At 42.0% G+C, this 16,810-nt stretch overlaps 1 protein-coding gene across 3 annotated transcripts in view; it reads left to right on the plus strand.

Annotated features, from left to right (window-relative positions):
- RORA (RAR related orphan receptor A) overlaps nucleotides 1–16,810 on the plus strand; it is an 807,747-nt gene that overhangs the window by 775,899 nt on the left and 15,038 nt on the right. For all 3 annotated transcript variants that reach the window (XM_042253059.2, XM_027971773.3, XM_015096691.4), the window contains 4 exons: nucleotides 4,901–5,042; nucleotides 7,963–8,358; nucleotides 14,815–14,936; nucleotides 16,537–16,669. In XM_042253059.2, coding sequence (XP_042108993.1) covers nucleotides 4,901–5,042; nucleotides 7,963–8,358; nucleotides 14,815–14,936; nucleotides 16,537–16,669 — 793 coding nt within the window. The remainder of the gene's footprint in view (nucleotides 1–4,900; nucleotides 5,043–7,962; nucleotides 8,359–14,814; nucleotides 14,937–16,536; nucleotides 16,670–16,810) is intronic.

Genomic DNA, 16,810 nt, shown 5'->3' on the forward strand with positions numbered 1-16,810 from the left:
GTCTGTCATAGCTTTCCTATCAAGGAGTGTCTTTTCATTTCATGGCTACAGTAACCATCCACAGTGATTTTGGAGCCCAAGACAGTAAAGTTTCTCACTGTTTCCATTGTTTCCCCATCTATTTGCCATGAGTGATGAGACTGGATGCCATGATCTTTGTTTTTTGAATATTGAGTTTTAAGCCAGCTTTTTCACTCTCCTCTTTCACCTTCATCACTTTTTGCCATTAGGCTGGTATCATCTGCATATTTGAGGTTGTTGATATTTCTCCCAGCAATCTTGATTCCAATTTGTGCTTTCTTTATCCAGCCTGGCATTTCACATGATGTACTCTGCATATAAGTTAAATAAGCAGGGTGATGATATTTAGCCTTGACGTACTCCTTTCCCAATTTGGAACCAGTATGTTGTTCCATGTCTAGTTCTAACTATTGCTTCTTGACAAGGATACAGGTTTTGTAGGAGGCAGGTAAGGTTGTCTGATATTCCCAGCTCTTGAAGGATTTTCCATAGTTTGTTGTGATCTACACAGTGAAAGGCTTTAGCATAGTCAATGAAGCAGAAGTAGATGTTTTTCTGGAATTCTCTTGATTTTTCTGTGACCCGGCAGATGTTGGCAATTTGATCTCTGGTTCTTCTACCATTTGTAAATGTTCCTCTGTACTTCTGGAAGTTCTCAGTTCACATACTGTTGAAGCCTAACTTGAAGTATTTTGAGCATTACTTTGCCAGCATGGGAGATGTGTACAGTTAAATGGTAGTTTGAACATTCTTTGGGATTGGAATGAAAACTGACCTTTTCCATTCCTGTGGCCACTGCTGAGTTTTCCAAATTTGCTGACGTATTGTGTGCAGCACTTTCACAGCATCATCTTTTAGGATTTGAAATAGCTCAGCTGGAATTCCATCACCTCCACTAGCTTTGTTTGTAGTGATGCTTCCTCAGGCCCACTTGACTTTGCACTCCAAGATGTCTGTCTCTAGGTGAGTGATCACACCGTCGTGGTTATCCAGGTCATTAATATCTTTTTTGTACAGATGTTCTGTGTATTCTTGCCACCTCTTCTTAAAATCTTCTGCTTCTGTTAGGTCCATACCGTTTCTGTCCTTCATTGTGCCCATCTTCGCATGAAATGTTCCCTTGGTACCTCTCATTTTCTTGAAGAGATCTCTAGCCTTTCCCATTCTATTGTTTCCCTCTGTATCTTTGCATTGTACATTTAGGAAGGCTTTCTTATCTCTCCTTGCTGTTCTTTGGAACTCTGCATTCAGATGGGTATGTCTTTCCTTTTCTCCTTTGCCTTTCACTTCTTTTCTCAGCTATTTATTTGTAAGGCCTTCTCAGACAACCATTTGGCCTTCTTGCATTTCTTTTTCTTGGGGATGGTTTTGATCACCGCCTCCTGTACAATGTTATGAACCTCTGTACGTAATTCTTCAAGCACTCTGTCTATCAGATCTAATCCCTTGAATCTGTTTGTCACTTCCACTTCCATTAAGAAGGCTGAGCGCCGAAGAATTGAAGCTTTCGAACTGTGGTGTTGGAGAAGCCTCTTGAGAGTACCCTGGACTGCAAGGAGATCAAACCAATCAATCCTGAATATTCATTGGAAGGACTGATCCTGAAACTGAAACTCCCATACTTTGGCCATCTGATGCGAAGAGCCAACTCATTGCAAAGACTCTAATGCTGAGAAGGATTGAAGGCAGGAGAAGGGGACGACAGAGGACAAGATGGTTAGATGGCAATACCTACTCAATCGACCTGAGTTTGAGCAAGCTCTGGGAGATGGTGAAGGGCAGGGAAGCCTGGTGTGCTGCAGTTCGTGGGGTCACAAAGGGTCAGGCATGACTGAGCAACTGATCAAACAAACAAGCCCCTGCAGTGACAGCAAACATAGAGTGGTATAGTCTCAAGAAAGAACAAAATACCTTTCAGCCTTGGCGGAGATTATATGTCTCTGACTCAACCGAATACATAGACAGGTGACCTCTTGGTATCTCTTTCTAAGGATCATCTGCCTCTATTACCATTTATATTTTCTTGAAGTCTATTAAGTGCCAAAGAAAGTTTTACTTCACACTTTCTTGTCACAGAGAAAAGAAACACATTAAGGAAAAAAAAAAAAGAAAAACAGCTTTAGATATTTTGACAAAAGAGAGATTGCCTGATGGAGAAGGCAGTGGCACCCCACTCCAGAACTCTTGCCTGGAAAATCCCATGGATGGAGGAGCCTGGTAGGCTGCAGTCCATGAGGTTGCTAAGAGTCGGACATGACTGAGTGACTTCACTTTTATTTTCACTTTTCACTTTCATGCATTGGAGAAGGAAATGGCAATCCACTCCAGTATTCTTGCCTGGAGAATCCCAGGGATGGCAGAGCCTGGTGGGTTGCTGTCTGTGGGGTCGCACAGAGTTGAACACTACTGAAGCGACTTAGCAGCGGCAGCAGCAGAGAGACAGATTGAGATCCTGGGCCCCTAACCTTGCCCACATTGGTTAGTGAATAGCTTGGTAGACGTCAGAGAGTTGGTAAGAGGTCAGTGCCTGCCTCTCCCATCCTAGGTTGGTCTCCAAAAGGGAAAAACTGGGAACTGAGGTTATATCCATCATGCTACTGCTAAGTCACTTCAGTCGTGTCCAACTCTGTGCGACCCCACAGACGGCAGCCCACCAGGTTCTGCTGTCCCTGGGATTCTCCAGGCAAGAACACTGGAATGGATTGCCATTTCCTTCTCCAATGCATGAAAGAGAAAAGTGAAAGTGAAGTCGCTCAGTCGTGTCCAACTCTTAGCGACCCCATGGACTGCAGCCTACCAGGCTCTTGCATCCATGGATTTTCCAGGCAAGAGTACTGGAGTGGGGTGCCATTGCCCTCTCCATATACCCATCATAACCATGACTTAATCCACAGAGTCCCCAGCTTTCAGGGAAGAAAGCAGATGTAGTGAATAGTTCTTCTTGAGTAGCTCGTATACCTTTCCACTCACATATTATAGAAAAATCAAAAAGCACGGACAAACAACAACAAAAACAAGATCAGCATTTATTTTCATTTGAGGGCACAATTTTCCAAAGGTTTCTTCTGTGTTAAATATGTAGATTTTCCCTCCAAAATTGGATTATATTGTGTTCAGTTCTTTAGCTGTTTTTTTTTAAGTAGTACATTTCTACCACTACCTTATGTCAATAATTGTACTTCTGAAATACCATTTTTAGTGGTTGATGAATATGCAGATATCCAACATGACTCTTCCAGTTCACTACTGTTGGACATTTAGCTTGTTTATAAATTTGTCTTACGTTACAGATAGTGCTGTGATGAACACCCACGTAGGTAAATCCTTGTACCTTTCTTATCATTCCTTTAAAATATATTCCTTAAAGAGTAATTTCTAGTTCAGTGGATAGGCATGTTTTTTAAGGATTTTAGTATAACTGCCAGGTTGGCCTCCAGAAGAATCTCCTGTGAGAGAGTACTCTTACCAGTCTGCCCAGCACTGTCACTCCATCCGTTCTTTAGGATTTTACCTTACCCTTTGGTACTGGTGTCCCCTGGGTCATGGTCAACTGTCTTTACCATTAAAGATTTAAAGATGATAACAGACTTTTGTAACCTTCGTAGTTCTGCTTCATAGAAATGTTTCTGGTTACCTTCTTTTTTTTTTCCAGAATGCATTCCTAGTTTGCAAAACCAATAAGAGATAAGTCAACTATCAAGCAATAACCAGAAACAAACCCCACATATATTTGTAAAATAAGGAATGTGCTTGTATAAATAACAAGTTTCTATTATATAGCCCAGGAAACTATCTTCACGGAAAAGAATCTGAGAAAGAGTGTATATAATTGAGTTACTTTGCTGCACACCAGAAACTATTGCAACATTGTAAATAAGCCTTACTTTAGCTTTTAGAAATGTGCTTCTAAATAACATATGGATTAAAAAAAGAGATCTATTGAAAACTAGAATGTGCTTCCTATTGAATAATCATGAAAATACTATATACCAAAACTCATGGGTTGCTAGCAAAATGTAACTAAAAGGAACACTGACAGCTTTAAGAAGACTGAGCAATGAACATTAACGAGCTAGAAAGAATCTAGCTCAGGGAGTTAGCAAAAGTGAATGAGTCAACGAATAAACGAGTAAATGAATGAAATCCTTGAGGTCAGTACTCCTCATGCATCTTATTACACCTTCTCATTTACAAAACTGTGCTTAACAAATACATGGGACTTGATGAGCATCAGCTCAGATTTGTTCAATCTGAAAGCCCATGATTCTGAAAAGATGGTTTTCCCAAACTCTCCAGGGTAGCGTATTCCTAGTCTGATTGATCTGCCGAGATAATCCACCCAAGTGTCATTTAATTTCTTGGAGCAGTAGATTCTGACTTGGGGAATGAAAGATACCTAAGGAGTGGTGAGTTTATTTGGTCTGGTTGAGACTGCCACAGTGTCCGCTTATGTTAGGGTGAGGCTGCACTTTCTCGTCTCTGGGCATACAGAGAAGCATTCTGTGTTTATTCTACTAAAAATGTTTTGGAGATGAAGGTTAAAGATGAGTGCCTTTGTACCATTGTTATTAAGCACATAGCTTTCAATCATCAGAAGCCAAGAACAGGGCCTAGTCCTCTTCCTTCTACATAAGCAAATGTTTGTTGCAATTAAAGAAAGTTTTGCATGTGTAAGGGACAGAGGATTGGGCTCTGGGGACCCATTTTACTCAAGGAAAAAGAAGTGACTTTAATTTCATTAATGGTTTCCAGGATGATTGTGCTACAAGTTTAATTCTCCATTAAATATTCATGCCGACGGATGCTTCCTTTCCTGCCTTTAGTATCATTCAGCTCAAGCTGACACTAACCTGTTTTCTATTTCATAACTGAATCACAGGGCTTTTTCAGGAGAAGTCAGCAAAGCAATGCCACCTACTCCTGTCCTCGTCAAAAGAACTGTTTGATTGATCGGACCAGTAGAAACCGCTGCCAGCACTGTCGATTACAGAAATGCCTTGCCGTGGGGATGTCTCGAGATGGTGAGCTCTCGCAGCCTACGTTGCATAATAGCACAGGGTTGTGAAAGTACCTTCTGAAGCCTGGACCCAAGTCTGCCAGAATATGTCCCCTCTGTCCCTCACCACCCCCTCCAGTGGCATCCTCTGGCATCCCTGTGGGTATCACAGCAGTTACTTCCTCATCCATAAACCATCCAGGTCAGCTCACTGGCAGATGCAGGGCAGGATTGGGGGGTGGGGGTAGCATGGAGAAGATATGTCTATGTGGTCAGAACACCTTCAGATTTTTGATGTTTAAGTCATTGCAGGTGGATGAGTTGATGGGAGGGAGGTAAGGTGTCACCTGAGGGTCTGAAAAAGGATACCTTCTAGAAGCATTTTTTTTTTTTCTCATAGAAAACACAAGGCAGAGCTAATTGTTATGTGCTTTATACTAGTCAGCTTATTGGCAGTTGGGATGCATTAGCTGTTATGCTAACTGGATCCAAAGTCAAATATTTGTACATCCAGTATGTGTGAAAATAGTGCAAAGCAGGCCTCAATGACAAATGTTCTTTTCATTAAAACAAGCTATTTTAACAGTTGCAAAACAGTTTAGGATCTTCCTGGAAAACTGTCTTCAGTGCACTGAATAATTAACACCAGATTTCAAGGCTATGCTTATATAAGAAAATTGGGCTGATAGTACAATGGATACAGTCTAAGGACTTTTCTGAATATACTGGCTGGTTGGCTACCTTGAGAGATCCCTCTGAAGGAAACATCATGCCCAGTGGAGTTTCAGCCCCTGGAAAAATAACTTCTGGCTACTAGACAGGTGTTCTGGCGGTCTGCTTTCCCTAGAATCAGAAGTTCTTGGGCCTGTGGACCTACCCAGGCACAAGTTGTACACAGGATTGCCTCTTAGAATTTGTAGAACCAAAGGGAAATTTTGTGGATCAGAAGCTGCAAGTCATAAAACTTACACCATATCCTCAGAAATTCCTGTGATATGCAACTCTACAGATTTCAACTTCCAGTGGCCCTGAACTCACACAACTAGGTTTATCTCTTATGAATCTGTAAGTTAAAAATCACAGATGGGTGTGCATTTTCTCAAGACCTAATCCAGAGAATTCCCTGGTGGTCCAGTGGTAAGGACTCGTTGCTTCCACTGTAAGGGCCATGGGTTTGATCCCTGATCAGGGAACTCAGATCCCACAAGCTGTGTGCTGTGGCCAAAAACAAAAACAAAACCCTGATTCCTTTATTTCACTTAGGGTATAGTATGATTGCTGTTTTTAACATTAAGAGTTAGAACACAATTCAGAGTCACGGCAGAACCAGTTTCCCCCTATTAATTAAAGGTATTAATCCCTTTGGGGGTTCTAGACTATTCTTTTCAAAAAGAATTAAGTACCTTCAGTATGCCTTGTGAAGATTTTGTATATAAGTGACAGCTCATGTTATTGTGGGCTTGGAGTGAATTTGGGGGCTTATACAATTTTAGACAGGGCCTCCCTGGTGGCTTAGCAGCAAAGCATCCACCTGCCCTGGTTCCAGAAGATCCCCTGGAGGAGGAAATGGCAACCCACTCCAGTAGGTTTCCAGCCTGGGAAATCTCATGGACAGGAGGCTGGCAGGCTACAGTCCGTGGGGTCGCAGAAGAATGGGACATGACTTAGTGACTAAACGAGGACAGTTTGAGGCCTGAAATTCATAGCCCACATCAGCCTGACTGCTATCTAACCAGTCCCACCCAATTTGTGACCTGAGCCATGGATACTGGAAGTTGCCCAGAATCCTGCTCACTTGTTTCCTCTATGCAAAAGGAAACCACATCCTCCTTGGCAGGAAAAGGATCCCACAGATTGGGCTGGGCACTGATTCCCAACTTCACTTCCATCTACCCTGCCTCCTGCCCCAAGACTCACAGAATTTTGTTGATGGTCAAATGGGTGTATTCATCTACCCATTCAGGTGTAAATTTAACCATAATCAGGAGACCTTAGTCCCTCCACCAGAGGCTTTATCTATACCTACTTAGGCTGAGAAATAAATGGGTTAGTGGAGGAGTTCACCAGGAAATCACAGGATTTTTTTTTTTCTCAGTTATCTGGATGTTTCAAGAGAAATCATTTGAAATGCTAAATGAACTGGAAAGTTACTCCAGTCACTGTTCCACTTTAAATGTGGGGACACATGGCACAGAGAAGGGCTGCGAACACAAATTCTCCTGGCAGGGATCTTCCCCAGAGCCTACCATTTCCAAAATCCTAATATTCTTTTTCACTTGAGGCTCAATGAGAATAGCAGAACATATCCTTTTAAGATGGGTCTAAGGGTTTCAAAGGGGCCACATGACCTAGGAGCAGGCGAGGGGTAGACTCAGAAATGTAATCCAGGGAATTGCAAATGCTTCATGCAGTCTGTTGAGCTTGCTCCAGGAAGCCCCAGATTTGATCAGAAAGAAACTCATCTAAGTGTACGGATTAGTGAAATGAATGCATGTGGAGGTTTGATTGCCTGTGCCCTGATGTAGACCAGTGAGTTTGTGCATCCCTGTGCTCCGGTCTGAACACTAAGAAAAGAAGTGTCTAGACCAACTGCCTGGGTCGAGAGGGAACAAGCCCATCAAACCGCAGTTCAGTAGCTCCCACTGAGCATAGGGTTATGTGACAGTATGAAAACGAAGCTGATCATTGCTCCAGGTCTCTTCTACCAGCCCTGGGTCTGTTTCTGAAACTTAGCTCCTCCAGGATATATCTTTGCTGTCAGGGATGTGGAGCAAGCCTGTGTGAGGTAGGACTGTTTTCACCTCTGGATCCTGTCCTTATTTGGTGGTTATGTGGTTTATGATTAAAATTATCTGCAATGTCAAAAGAAGTCCTAAAGAGGATACCAGAGAGGATCATGGAGAAAAACATATTGTATATGGTGTGGCGCGGCTTTTTTCTTCCAGCTGTGAAATTTGGCCGCATGTCGAAAAAGCAGAGAGACAGCTTGTACGCAGAAGTACAGAAGCACCGAATGCAGCAGCAGCAGCGAGACCACCAACAGCAGCCTGGAGAAGCCGAGCCGCTGACTCCCACCTACAGCATCTCGGCCAACGGGCTCACGGAGCTTCACGATGACCTCAGCAACTACATCGACGGGCACACCCCCGAGGGCAGCAAGGCAGACTCTGCCGTCAGCAGCTTCTACCTGGACATCCAGCCTTCCCCGGACCAGTCAGGTCTCGACATCAATGGAATCAAACCAGAACCCATATGTGACTACACACCAGCATCAGGCTTCTTCCCCTACTGCTCTTTCACCAACGGAGAGACTTCCCCAACTGTGTCCATGGCAGAACTAGGTAATGGCTTCTGTGTTTCCATCGGGATGTACTACTCCTGCCTTTTGAAGGAAATGGGATATGTCTCACTTTCCTCTTATAAGTTATGGTATTAAAATGATGCATCTAGGGACTTCCCTGGTTGTCCAGTGGTTAAGACTCTGTGCTTCCATTGCAAGGGGTACAGGTTTGTTGCTTGGTCAGGGAACTAAGATCCCACATGCCACACAGCAAAAAAAAAAAGAAAAAAAAAAGATGCATCTAGAAGGGCAATTCCGGAGAAGGAGATGGCACTCCACTTCAGTACTCTTGCCTGGGAAGTCCCATGGATGGGGGAGCCTGGTGGGCTGCAGTCCATGGGGTCGCTAGGAGTCGGACACGACTAAGCGACTTCACTTTCACTTTTCACTTTCCTGCATTGGAGAAGGAAATGGCAACCCACTCCAGTGTTCTTGCCTGGAGAATCCCAGGGCCGGGGGAGCCTGCTGGGCTGCTGTCTATGGGGTCGCACAGAGTCGGACACAACTGAAGCAACTTAGCAGCAGCAGCAGCAGGGCAATTCACCTTCACCACTGGGAGAGTGAAAGTGATAGTTGCTCAGTCATGTCCAACTCTTTGTGACCATCTGGACCGTAGCCCTCCAGGCTCCTTTGTCAGTGGAAGTCCCCAGGCAAGAATACTGGAGTGGGTAGCCATTCCCTTCCCCAGGGGGTCTTCCTAACCCAGGGATCAAAGCCAGGTCTTCTGCATTGCAGGAGGATTCTGTACCATCTGAGCCAGCAGGGTAGTCTCCCTTGGAAGCACTTCATAATTCTACCTTTCCCCTTGCTTTTGACTCTCCACTGTCTCCCATCACATATCCGAGAAACTGACTGACCTCTCAGCTTTAGAGCTGAGACAACATGAACTTAAAGCAGTCTTAAATTCCATAGAAAACTATAAGCTCAGGAAATGGCTCCACCAACTTCTTTGCTTTCATTACATTCTAAGTATTGATTTATACTGAAAGTGATAAAAATGGCAACCCACCAACTTAACCTGGCCTATAGACATGGTTTTTTAACCAATGCAGAGCTTTACAATTTTTGAATTAGTTGCTAAAAATTTAAACCTGGAGGGTTCCATCTGAAAGTTCAGATTTTCAGTTTCTTGTGGGGGCGGGGGTGGGGGATGATCTAATTACACTGGATCAGTATTTGTAAATGTCAACAACCAACTGGTACTAGTCAAGGCCTCCCACCTTTCAAATGGGTCCATCCCACTCGGCATTTATATCACTTCCCAGTCCCTGTATGCATCTCACCTTTATAAACATTAAAGGGAAATTGGCTTCTTTACTTTCCAAAATTCTGGTGATAGATGTTAATGACAAAACTGATGTATTTCATAGAAGACTCACCATGCAAAAAAAAAAAAAACCCTGTCATTTCCTCATTCCTGTGACATTGGTGCTTCTTGGGAGATGTGACCTAGAAATGTTAGCACAGACAATGGAAAGCTTTTCATTTCAAGGGAGTCGTGTTATAACATCCTCTGTTATATTTAATCGATTTTTAAGTACAGCACTATTATTAGAGAAACTTTGATAAGGGCCTTTGCTGTTTGTGAATTTGATCTGTTTCACCCCGTGGTTCCTCATACAAGGTTATAATCCTCTGGGATATTTCAATTAGTTGCTGTGGGGGTGACTAAGTTAAGACCAGGAGAGAAGGAAGACTTCACATGGAAAAGAACCAGCAGGTTCTGACTTGAGCACAGATGTCCTTGGTTCACAGAAATAACGGTTGTGTTCTTTAGATGGTTTCCTCTACCTCTGTACCCCACAAAACAGTTTTTAAGTGAAATTTATATTTCCAGTAAAATCTTTCTACAAATATAACAAATTGAATGTTCTTTACGGTTTTTACACAAGCACCTTTTTATGGGTCTAAATTTAAATCCTCAAGGGCAGGGACATTTTAAGCCTGGTCTTTAACCACTGCACAGCATTAAAGGTGTAGCACAGCTCTTTTGATTAACAGAGAAACCTCTGAACTAGAAGCCAAGCTGAGCAGAGGTAGGTTTGATTTTTTTTTTTCTTGAACTAGAACAAAAACCTTCCGTTTTTGTCATGAGATCTTGGTTGGCTGAACCTTAAGCAGAGCTGTAATGAAAGTAAAATTTTCAGAAATGAATAAGGATTTGATTGAAAGCTGACTTGATATCATGAAAGATGACCTGACTCACTTTAGGTGTGCTTCCACCTTATGATAAATACGAGTGACTCTCTCCTGTTTGCTTGTCGGATGTTCAGCCCGGAGGTAACCCACACAGTTTGGCCTGTGTGTGGCCCCTGAACGTGGCACTCGGGCTGAAAGTGCACTCAGTTTCCCCAGCCCCTCTTTCCTGACCAGGCTCTTTCCTCTGCCACAGCTGTCACCTCCCAGGGAGCCTGGGAGCCCTGTGCTTTCATCCATTCTCCACTTTCTCCTAAACAAGGGATTGTTCACATGTATTGTAGCATTTTCCACAATGAATAAAATTAAGTCATCATCAGGATTTTCCGCAAACCCAAAACTCTATCTGGAAAAAGGATGTAATGGGGCTCTGATTTTCTGTCCCATTTACGTGTGTAAAATAGTTTGAGGGGTTAAGAGTGGCTTAAAAGTGGTCAAAGACTTTGCTAATGCTTCTGTAAAACTCTCCGAAATTCCCTGACATTTCCTTTAGGGTTTAAGTCCCTGCTCTTTCTTTAACTAAAAACTTCATTTTAGGCTAAATTTTGTCATTAGATTTGAAACAAATAAAACCACTTGTGCAATCGGAAAATAAATTATAAATTAACATATCCTAAGATCAACTGTTTCCGTAGTAGTATCTACACTCCGTTACTTTTAGTGAAATATATCTGACTTTCTGGGTGCGAAATTTGCCCTTTATGTATTGGGTGGGCCAAAAAGTTTGTTGGGGTTTTTCTGTAACATCTTATGGAAAAGCCCAAACAAACTTTTTGGCCCACCTGATACACTTAGTACCTGAGTTACATACTCCAGATAAACAATCTACGTTCATGTTCTTAGAAAGTTGGCTCGGAAATTCACTGGCGTGCCAGTGGTCAGGACGTGGTGCTTTTACTGCCATGGGTCCTTGGTTCCATCCCTGGTTAGGGCATCTAGTTTCAAGTTTCATTTAGGTGATCTTGGCTCTGTTTTCACACAAACAAATCTGCCTAGGGAACCAGGATCCAGCAAGCCAAGTGGGGAAGCAAAAAAAAAAAAGAGAAATAAAACAGCTAATTGCAGTTGTTACTATAATTACTGAAGCCTTCTATGAGAGACAACTGAATGTTGGGCAAAGCATGAGACAGGAAGTCAGCTTATATGGGTGATTCTAGCTTTGCTGCAGGTTGTACAACCTAGTATAAGTCACGTTACCTCTGTAAGCTGCAATCTCCCCACCCATGGAATATAAAGATTCAGAGCATAGATTCTGGAGCTTTTGTATATGTTTGAATCACTGTCCACTTGCCAGCTATGACACCTTGAAAAGTCACTTAACCTCACCGTGGCTTGGTTTTTTCATCTGTAAAATGGGGATAATTTGTACAATTGTCATTAGTATCTTTCCCCCTAGAACTGTCATAAAGACTAAGGACAAAATGTGTGTGTGTGTGTGTGTGTGTGTGTGTGTGTGTGTGTATGACTGTGTATGTGTATATGTATGTGTGTATGTATTTGTGAGCATAGCACATAGTAAACTCTACCTCAGTGTCAACATTTATCATCATTGTTAATGTTATTACCTACAAAGTGAGGAGAATTTAGACCAGATAATATCTAAAGTTCCATCCCACTATGAAAATCTGTGACTTAGAAGACGGGATTTCTATCTGAAGAATCTAGACCTTGGCTCTACTGATGCGCAGTCATGGTTGAGGAGGTGAGCTGATTCGCTTGTCACAAAATGAGTTACCCAACTGAGCTCAGACCAGAAAACAGGTCTCCTCACTCTTAGTTCCAAGGTATTTCACTATACCAGACTGTTTGTCTGAGAGACTGCACGAACTCCTTAGCTTTTACTCCATCTGAGCATTTTCTTCTCTGCTGAAATGGAGACTTAAAATTAGGAAAGTGTCTAAAATCTTATCCTTGCCAAATCAAGTATGAATTTTGATCAAAGGCAGCTGGTGAGAATGCAGCCACTGCCCTCTACTGGTCATGGAACATAGCATCATTTGTTATTTCTTCTAAAAGCTGGACTCAAAACAGGTAGGGGCGACAATTTTTAGGATGAAATGAAACAAGAAGATGATTGACCGTGTTAACTAGAGAAAAACAGGATCTGGAAGATAATACCGAGAGCCTCTTCCCATTCTTCCCCTTCCAGGATTCTCCCAGCTTCCCTGTGAACCCTTCATCTACATCATTTTCCCCCCATATTTATAAAAATTGGTTTACTGTTTACACATTTATTTTCTTGTTTATGCGTCCCCATTATTTTTGTCTTTATTCCCCACTTCTCTTCACAAGCATCACTGATTCTGAGACAAATAATTTACTGGTTTCTCCCTCTTTCTCTCTCTCAGTTTCTGTCTCTCTTTCCTATATTTTTTCCTTTCATCTATGTTTTATTGTTTATGATGTTTACTTATGTTGTTTTCACGTCTGTATGTTGCCAAGGAGGGCTATTGAGTTTACTGTGTTTCAGTTTCCCTAAGGAGATTCTAGTTTCAAGCTTCATTTACGTGATCCTGGCTCTGTTTTCACACAAACAAATTTGATTCTGTTTGAAGAAAGCAGTAACAAACTTCTAAATAAATAGTCTTATTAGTGTTCCTAAGTTTGCACTTGACACCATTGTTTTAAATAACTTTCTTATTCTATATTCAAGATGCAGGAAGGGGATCACTTTGGGGTATGATTTTGTATTCTTGGAATCTTATCCATTTTTCTTTAGAATACTTCTTTTTTTTAGCCACATCCACAGCTTGCAGGATCTTAGTTCCCCAACCGGGGATTGAATCCACACCTGCTGCAGTGGAAGCCTGGAATCCCAACCACTGGGCCACCGGACAATTTCCTTGAAATACTTCTTTAATTGTCCTTCCCTTCTGTAACAATTATTAGCGACTTATTTCATGCTGTTAGTCCCTTACATCGAGATTTCAGCAGCCTTCTCATTGGTCCTCCAACCTCTCCACCTTTCAGTCCACCAGCGGCAGAACTACATGTTCTGTCTCCCCAAGTACAGTGTTCATTATGTCAGTTCCCCCTTGAGAATCCCACTGACTCATTTTGTCAGTCAAGTCCATACTCTCAGTCTCCACATTCAGATCCTTCAGGATTTGGACTCTTACCTACCAATACTCCTGTTTTGAATCATCACTTTATCACATCTTCCTATCTCCTACAAATGCCACATTTGTTCTTTCAATTACCATCCCTCAAATGGGGAACAGGCCCACTGCCTCATACCACTGGCCTCTGCCTACCAAACCCTCCCCGTTCTTCAAGATCCAGTCCAAATGTTCCTCTTCTGCCAAGAAGCATCGCCTAATTTTCCTCATCTCTCCCTTCCCTGATAGCACCTATTACCTTTGTTTTTCTTTCTCTTCTGATATGATTCAACCTTATGCTGTCTAATGTCTTGAATTGTCCTTTCCGCGCGTCTGTACATGTTCACCAGATTGTAAGTTCCTTGAGAAACTTATTTGGCTTCTCTTTCTTTAATATCTCCAAAATCCTTATACTTCAGTATGAGAACAAATGTTTTATGTAACAGATGCTGTGTTATCCTCTCTGTTCTGAGTGCTCAACTTATTTAATTCTCACAGAAGCCCTGTAAAATAGGTACTATTTTTCTCATTTTACAGATCAGGAGACTGAAGCACAGAGAGGTTAAGTAACTTACCTAAGGTCACAGAACTACTAAATAGCAGAGCTGAGATTCCAACCCAGTCAATCTGGCTGCAAAGTCCAGCTCTTAAACACCACACTATATATAACGACTGGGCAGGCTTTCAGCAATGCTTGTTCTGAATTTTGCAGGAAAAGCAAACACCACACATAATTGTCGTCATACAAAATACCATTTCCTGATTTTTCAGAGTAGTCCCTCCCCATAAATGTATGTGGCAGATGTGTCTTCATAAAAATGCTAAGTAGAGATTGTGTCAGTCATTTCTCACGACTTGTCTAGGTCGATATTTGCTTACTCCCAGACACTAGTGTAAAGGCACAGAAAGTCAAGATTAGCAGGGTCTTTGAAGGCATGCAATCTTATTGTTAAATGTTGGCTTTGCCTGTCCTTCTTCCTGCTCTAAAACACAGAATAGTTCCAGATTACTTACTTAAATATGGTTTAATTACTTACTTAAACCTGGTTCAGCCTGTTGCTTTATACTTGTTACCTTTTAAATTGAATAATTGAGTAGGGAAAACACTGATTATCCAAAGAAGAATGGCTTTTCATGTTGTGATCTCCTGTTTTTCTCCTTAGAACACCTTGCACAGAATATATCTAAATCACATCTGGAAACTTGCCAATACTTGAGAGAAGAGCTCCAGCAGATAACGTGGCAGACTTTTCTGCAGGAGGAGATTGAGAATTATCAAAACAAGGTAAACTCTGAACAGTTTTACCTAAGATCGAAGCAGCGCTGGGAGATGTAAAAGATTTGAATACAAACAGACCAAAAAATGAATGTCTTTCATCAGATGCCAGATTTCTGTTTAATAATCTTTCTTCCAGAGCTGATTATGTTCCTGGGGCTTTGTCACCTTACTGAAATGTCACTGTGCAACATTTCAGAAATAGCACAGAGAGTCTGTTGTTCTGATAACTGGACATGTTTGTCCATCATTTGTACATCATTTATCTACAGGGGGCTAGATTAAGCTGCTTCCAGAAGCCTCAATGAGTTGGGATTTTTCCCAATATCACAATGAGAGATTTCATGGTCTGGAAGTCGATGTAAAATAATAGCCTCATGGTTTCAGAGGTTAAAAAGAAGGAATTTAGAGAATATGTGTTAAAAAAAAAAAAAAGATGTGGAAGCTGTGATCCTAACTCCAGTCTGAATCTAGCAATGTGAGACTGACAAGCAGTGCGGCTGCTCCTCATCTATTACTATAAGACGCACTGCTCAACAGATTACTTAAATGGGAGGGCAGGGCTGGAGAAGGGGCACATTTAATTATCCATTCTGCCCTTAGTAAAAGAAAATGCTTCGATTTCCCCTCCAAATCATGGAAATGCTGGCTTAGGAAGTACCGTGGAGATTATTGAGGTTAATCCTCCTCTTCATCTAGCAAGGAAACTAACATCCCTTAGCATATGGCTGGAGATTGAAAACATCAGGACTAGACCATGAGCCCTGGCTCCTAATTCAGTATTTCTCCCACTCTCTTATATTGGTGGAAACAGCCTTAAACTACGATTGGGAAAGTAAGTGAGCAGCAAGACGGACCCAGGTTAGCCTGTAACTAAATTGGAGAGTGGCTATATAAAAAGGCATTAAGCATGACAGGTTGGGAAATAGTAGCACATCACCTTGTTTGCCTTTGAGGTAACACGAGCAGCCTCAGTTACAATGGGAAGCAGGAAAGCATTACACAACCACAAGGTGTGCAAAATAGGATTCCGAGCCAGAAATGCTGGGGTTTAAATCCCAGCTCCAGTACCTCCTAGCTGTGAAACCTCTTTGAGCGTTTGTGTTCATTTATGGCAAATGAAAGAACGTTCTCGTGAAAGTGAAATGAGACAAGAATGTCAGAAAGCACCCAGCTCATAGCAGGCACACAGGAAATGTAACTGACTCCCCTTTCTTCCCTTCCTCAAGTAAAGTGGTATGAAATTCCCCGAGGCCAAGTAATTGCTTAAAAGGAGAGATTCTACTTTCCCGCTCTCTGTGGCCCAGGGTTAAAGCAGCGGCATGCGTGACTTTCCTCATATGGGTTTTCATCTGCTGCTGCATATATGCCCACAACATCTCCCCCCTGCCCTTTGCTAACAAAATGGCAAGAGAGGAATTGAAGGAGACAAGAAAGAACTTGGAAGCAATCATTGTAACCCAAGTAACTGGCCAACTGTTTATTCTTAAATCCTCTAGCTTTGGGGGGTCTATTTCCAAAGAAAGATTGTACACAATAGGAAAACTTAAAACAACTGAGTCAAAGATATGGGTAACCGTGGATGTTAATATATTTCCCTCTTCAACAGCAGCGGGAGGTGATGTGGCAATTGTGTGCCATCAAAATTACAGAAGCTATACAGTACGTGGTGGAGTTTGCCAAACGCATTGATGGATTTATGGAACTATGTCAGAACGATCAAATTGTGCTTCTCAAAGCAGGTATGTGCTTTGCAAATGAATTTTGAGATTTCTTCCTAACCTGCTTTCACCAGCTTATTAAAGAAATGCTTGGTAAGGAAGGTGTCGGGAACAGTTTTTCTCCAAATGATAATAGCTCAGGTTTCACTTGCAGAAACTAAG

This window comes from Ovis aries, chromosome 7 (assembly GCF_016772045.2).
Source record: "Ovis aries strain OAR_USU_Benz2616 breed Rambouillet chromosome 7, ARS-UI_Ramb_v3.0, whole genome shotgun sequence".
NCBI lineage: Eukaryota > Metazoa > Chordata > Mammalia > Artiodactyla > Bovidae > Ovis > Ovis aries.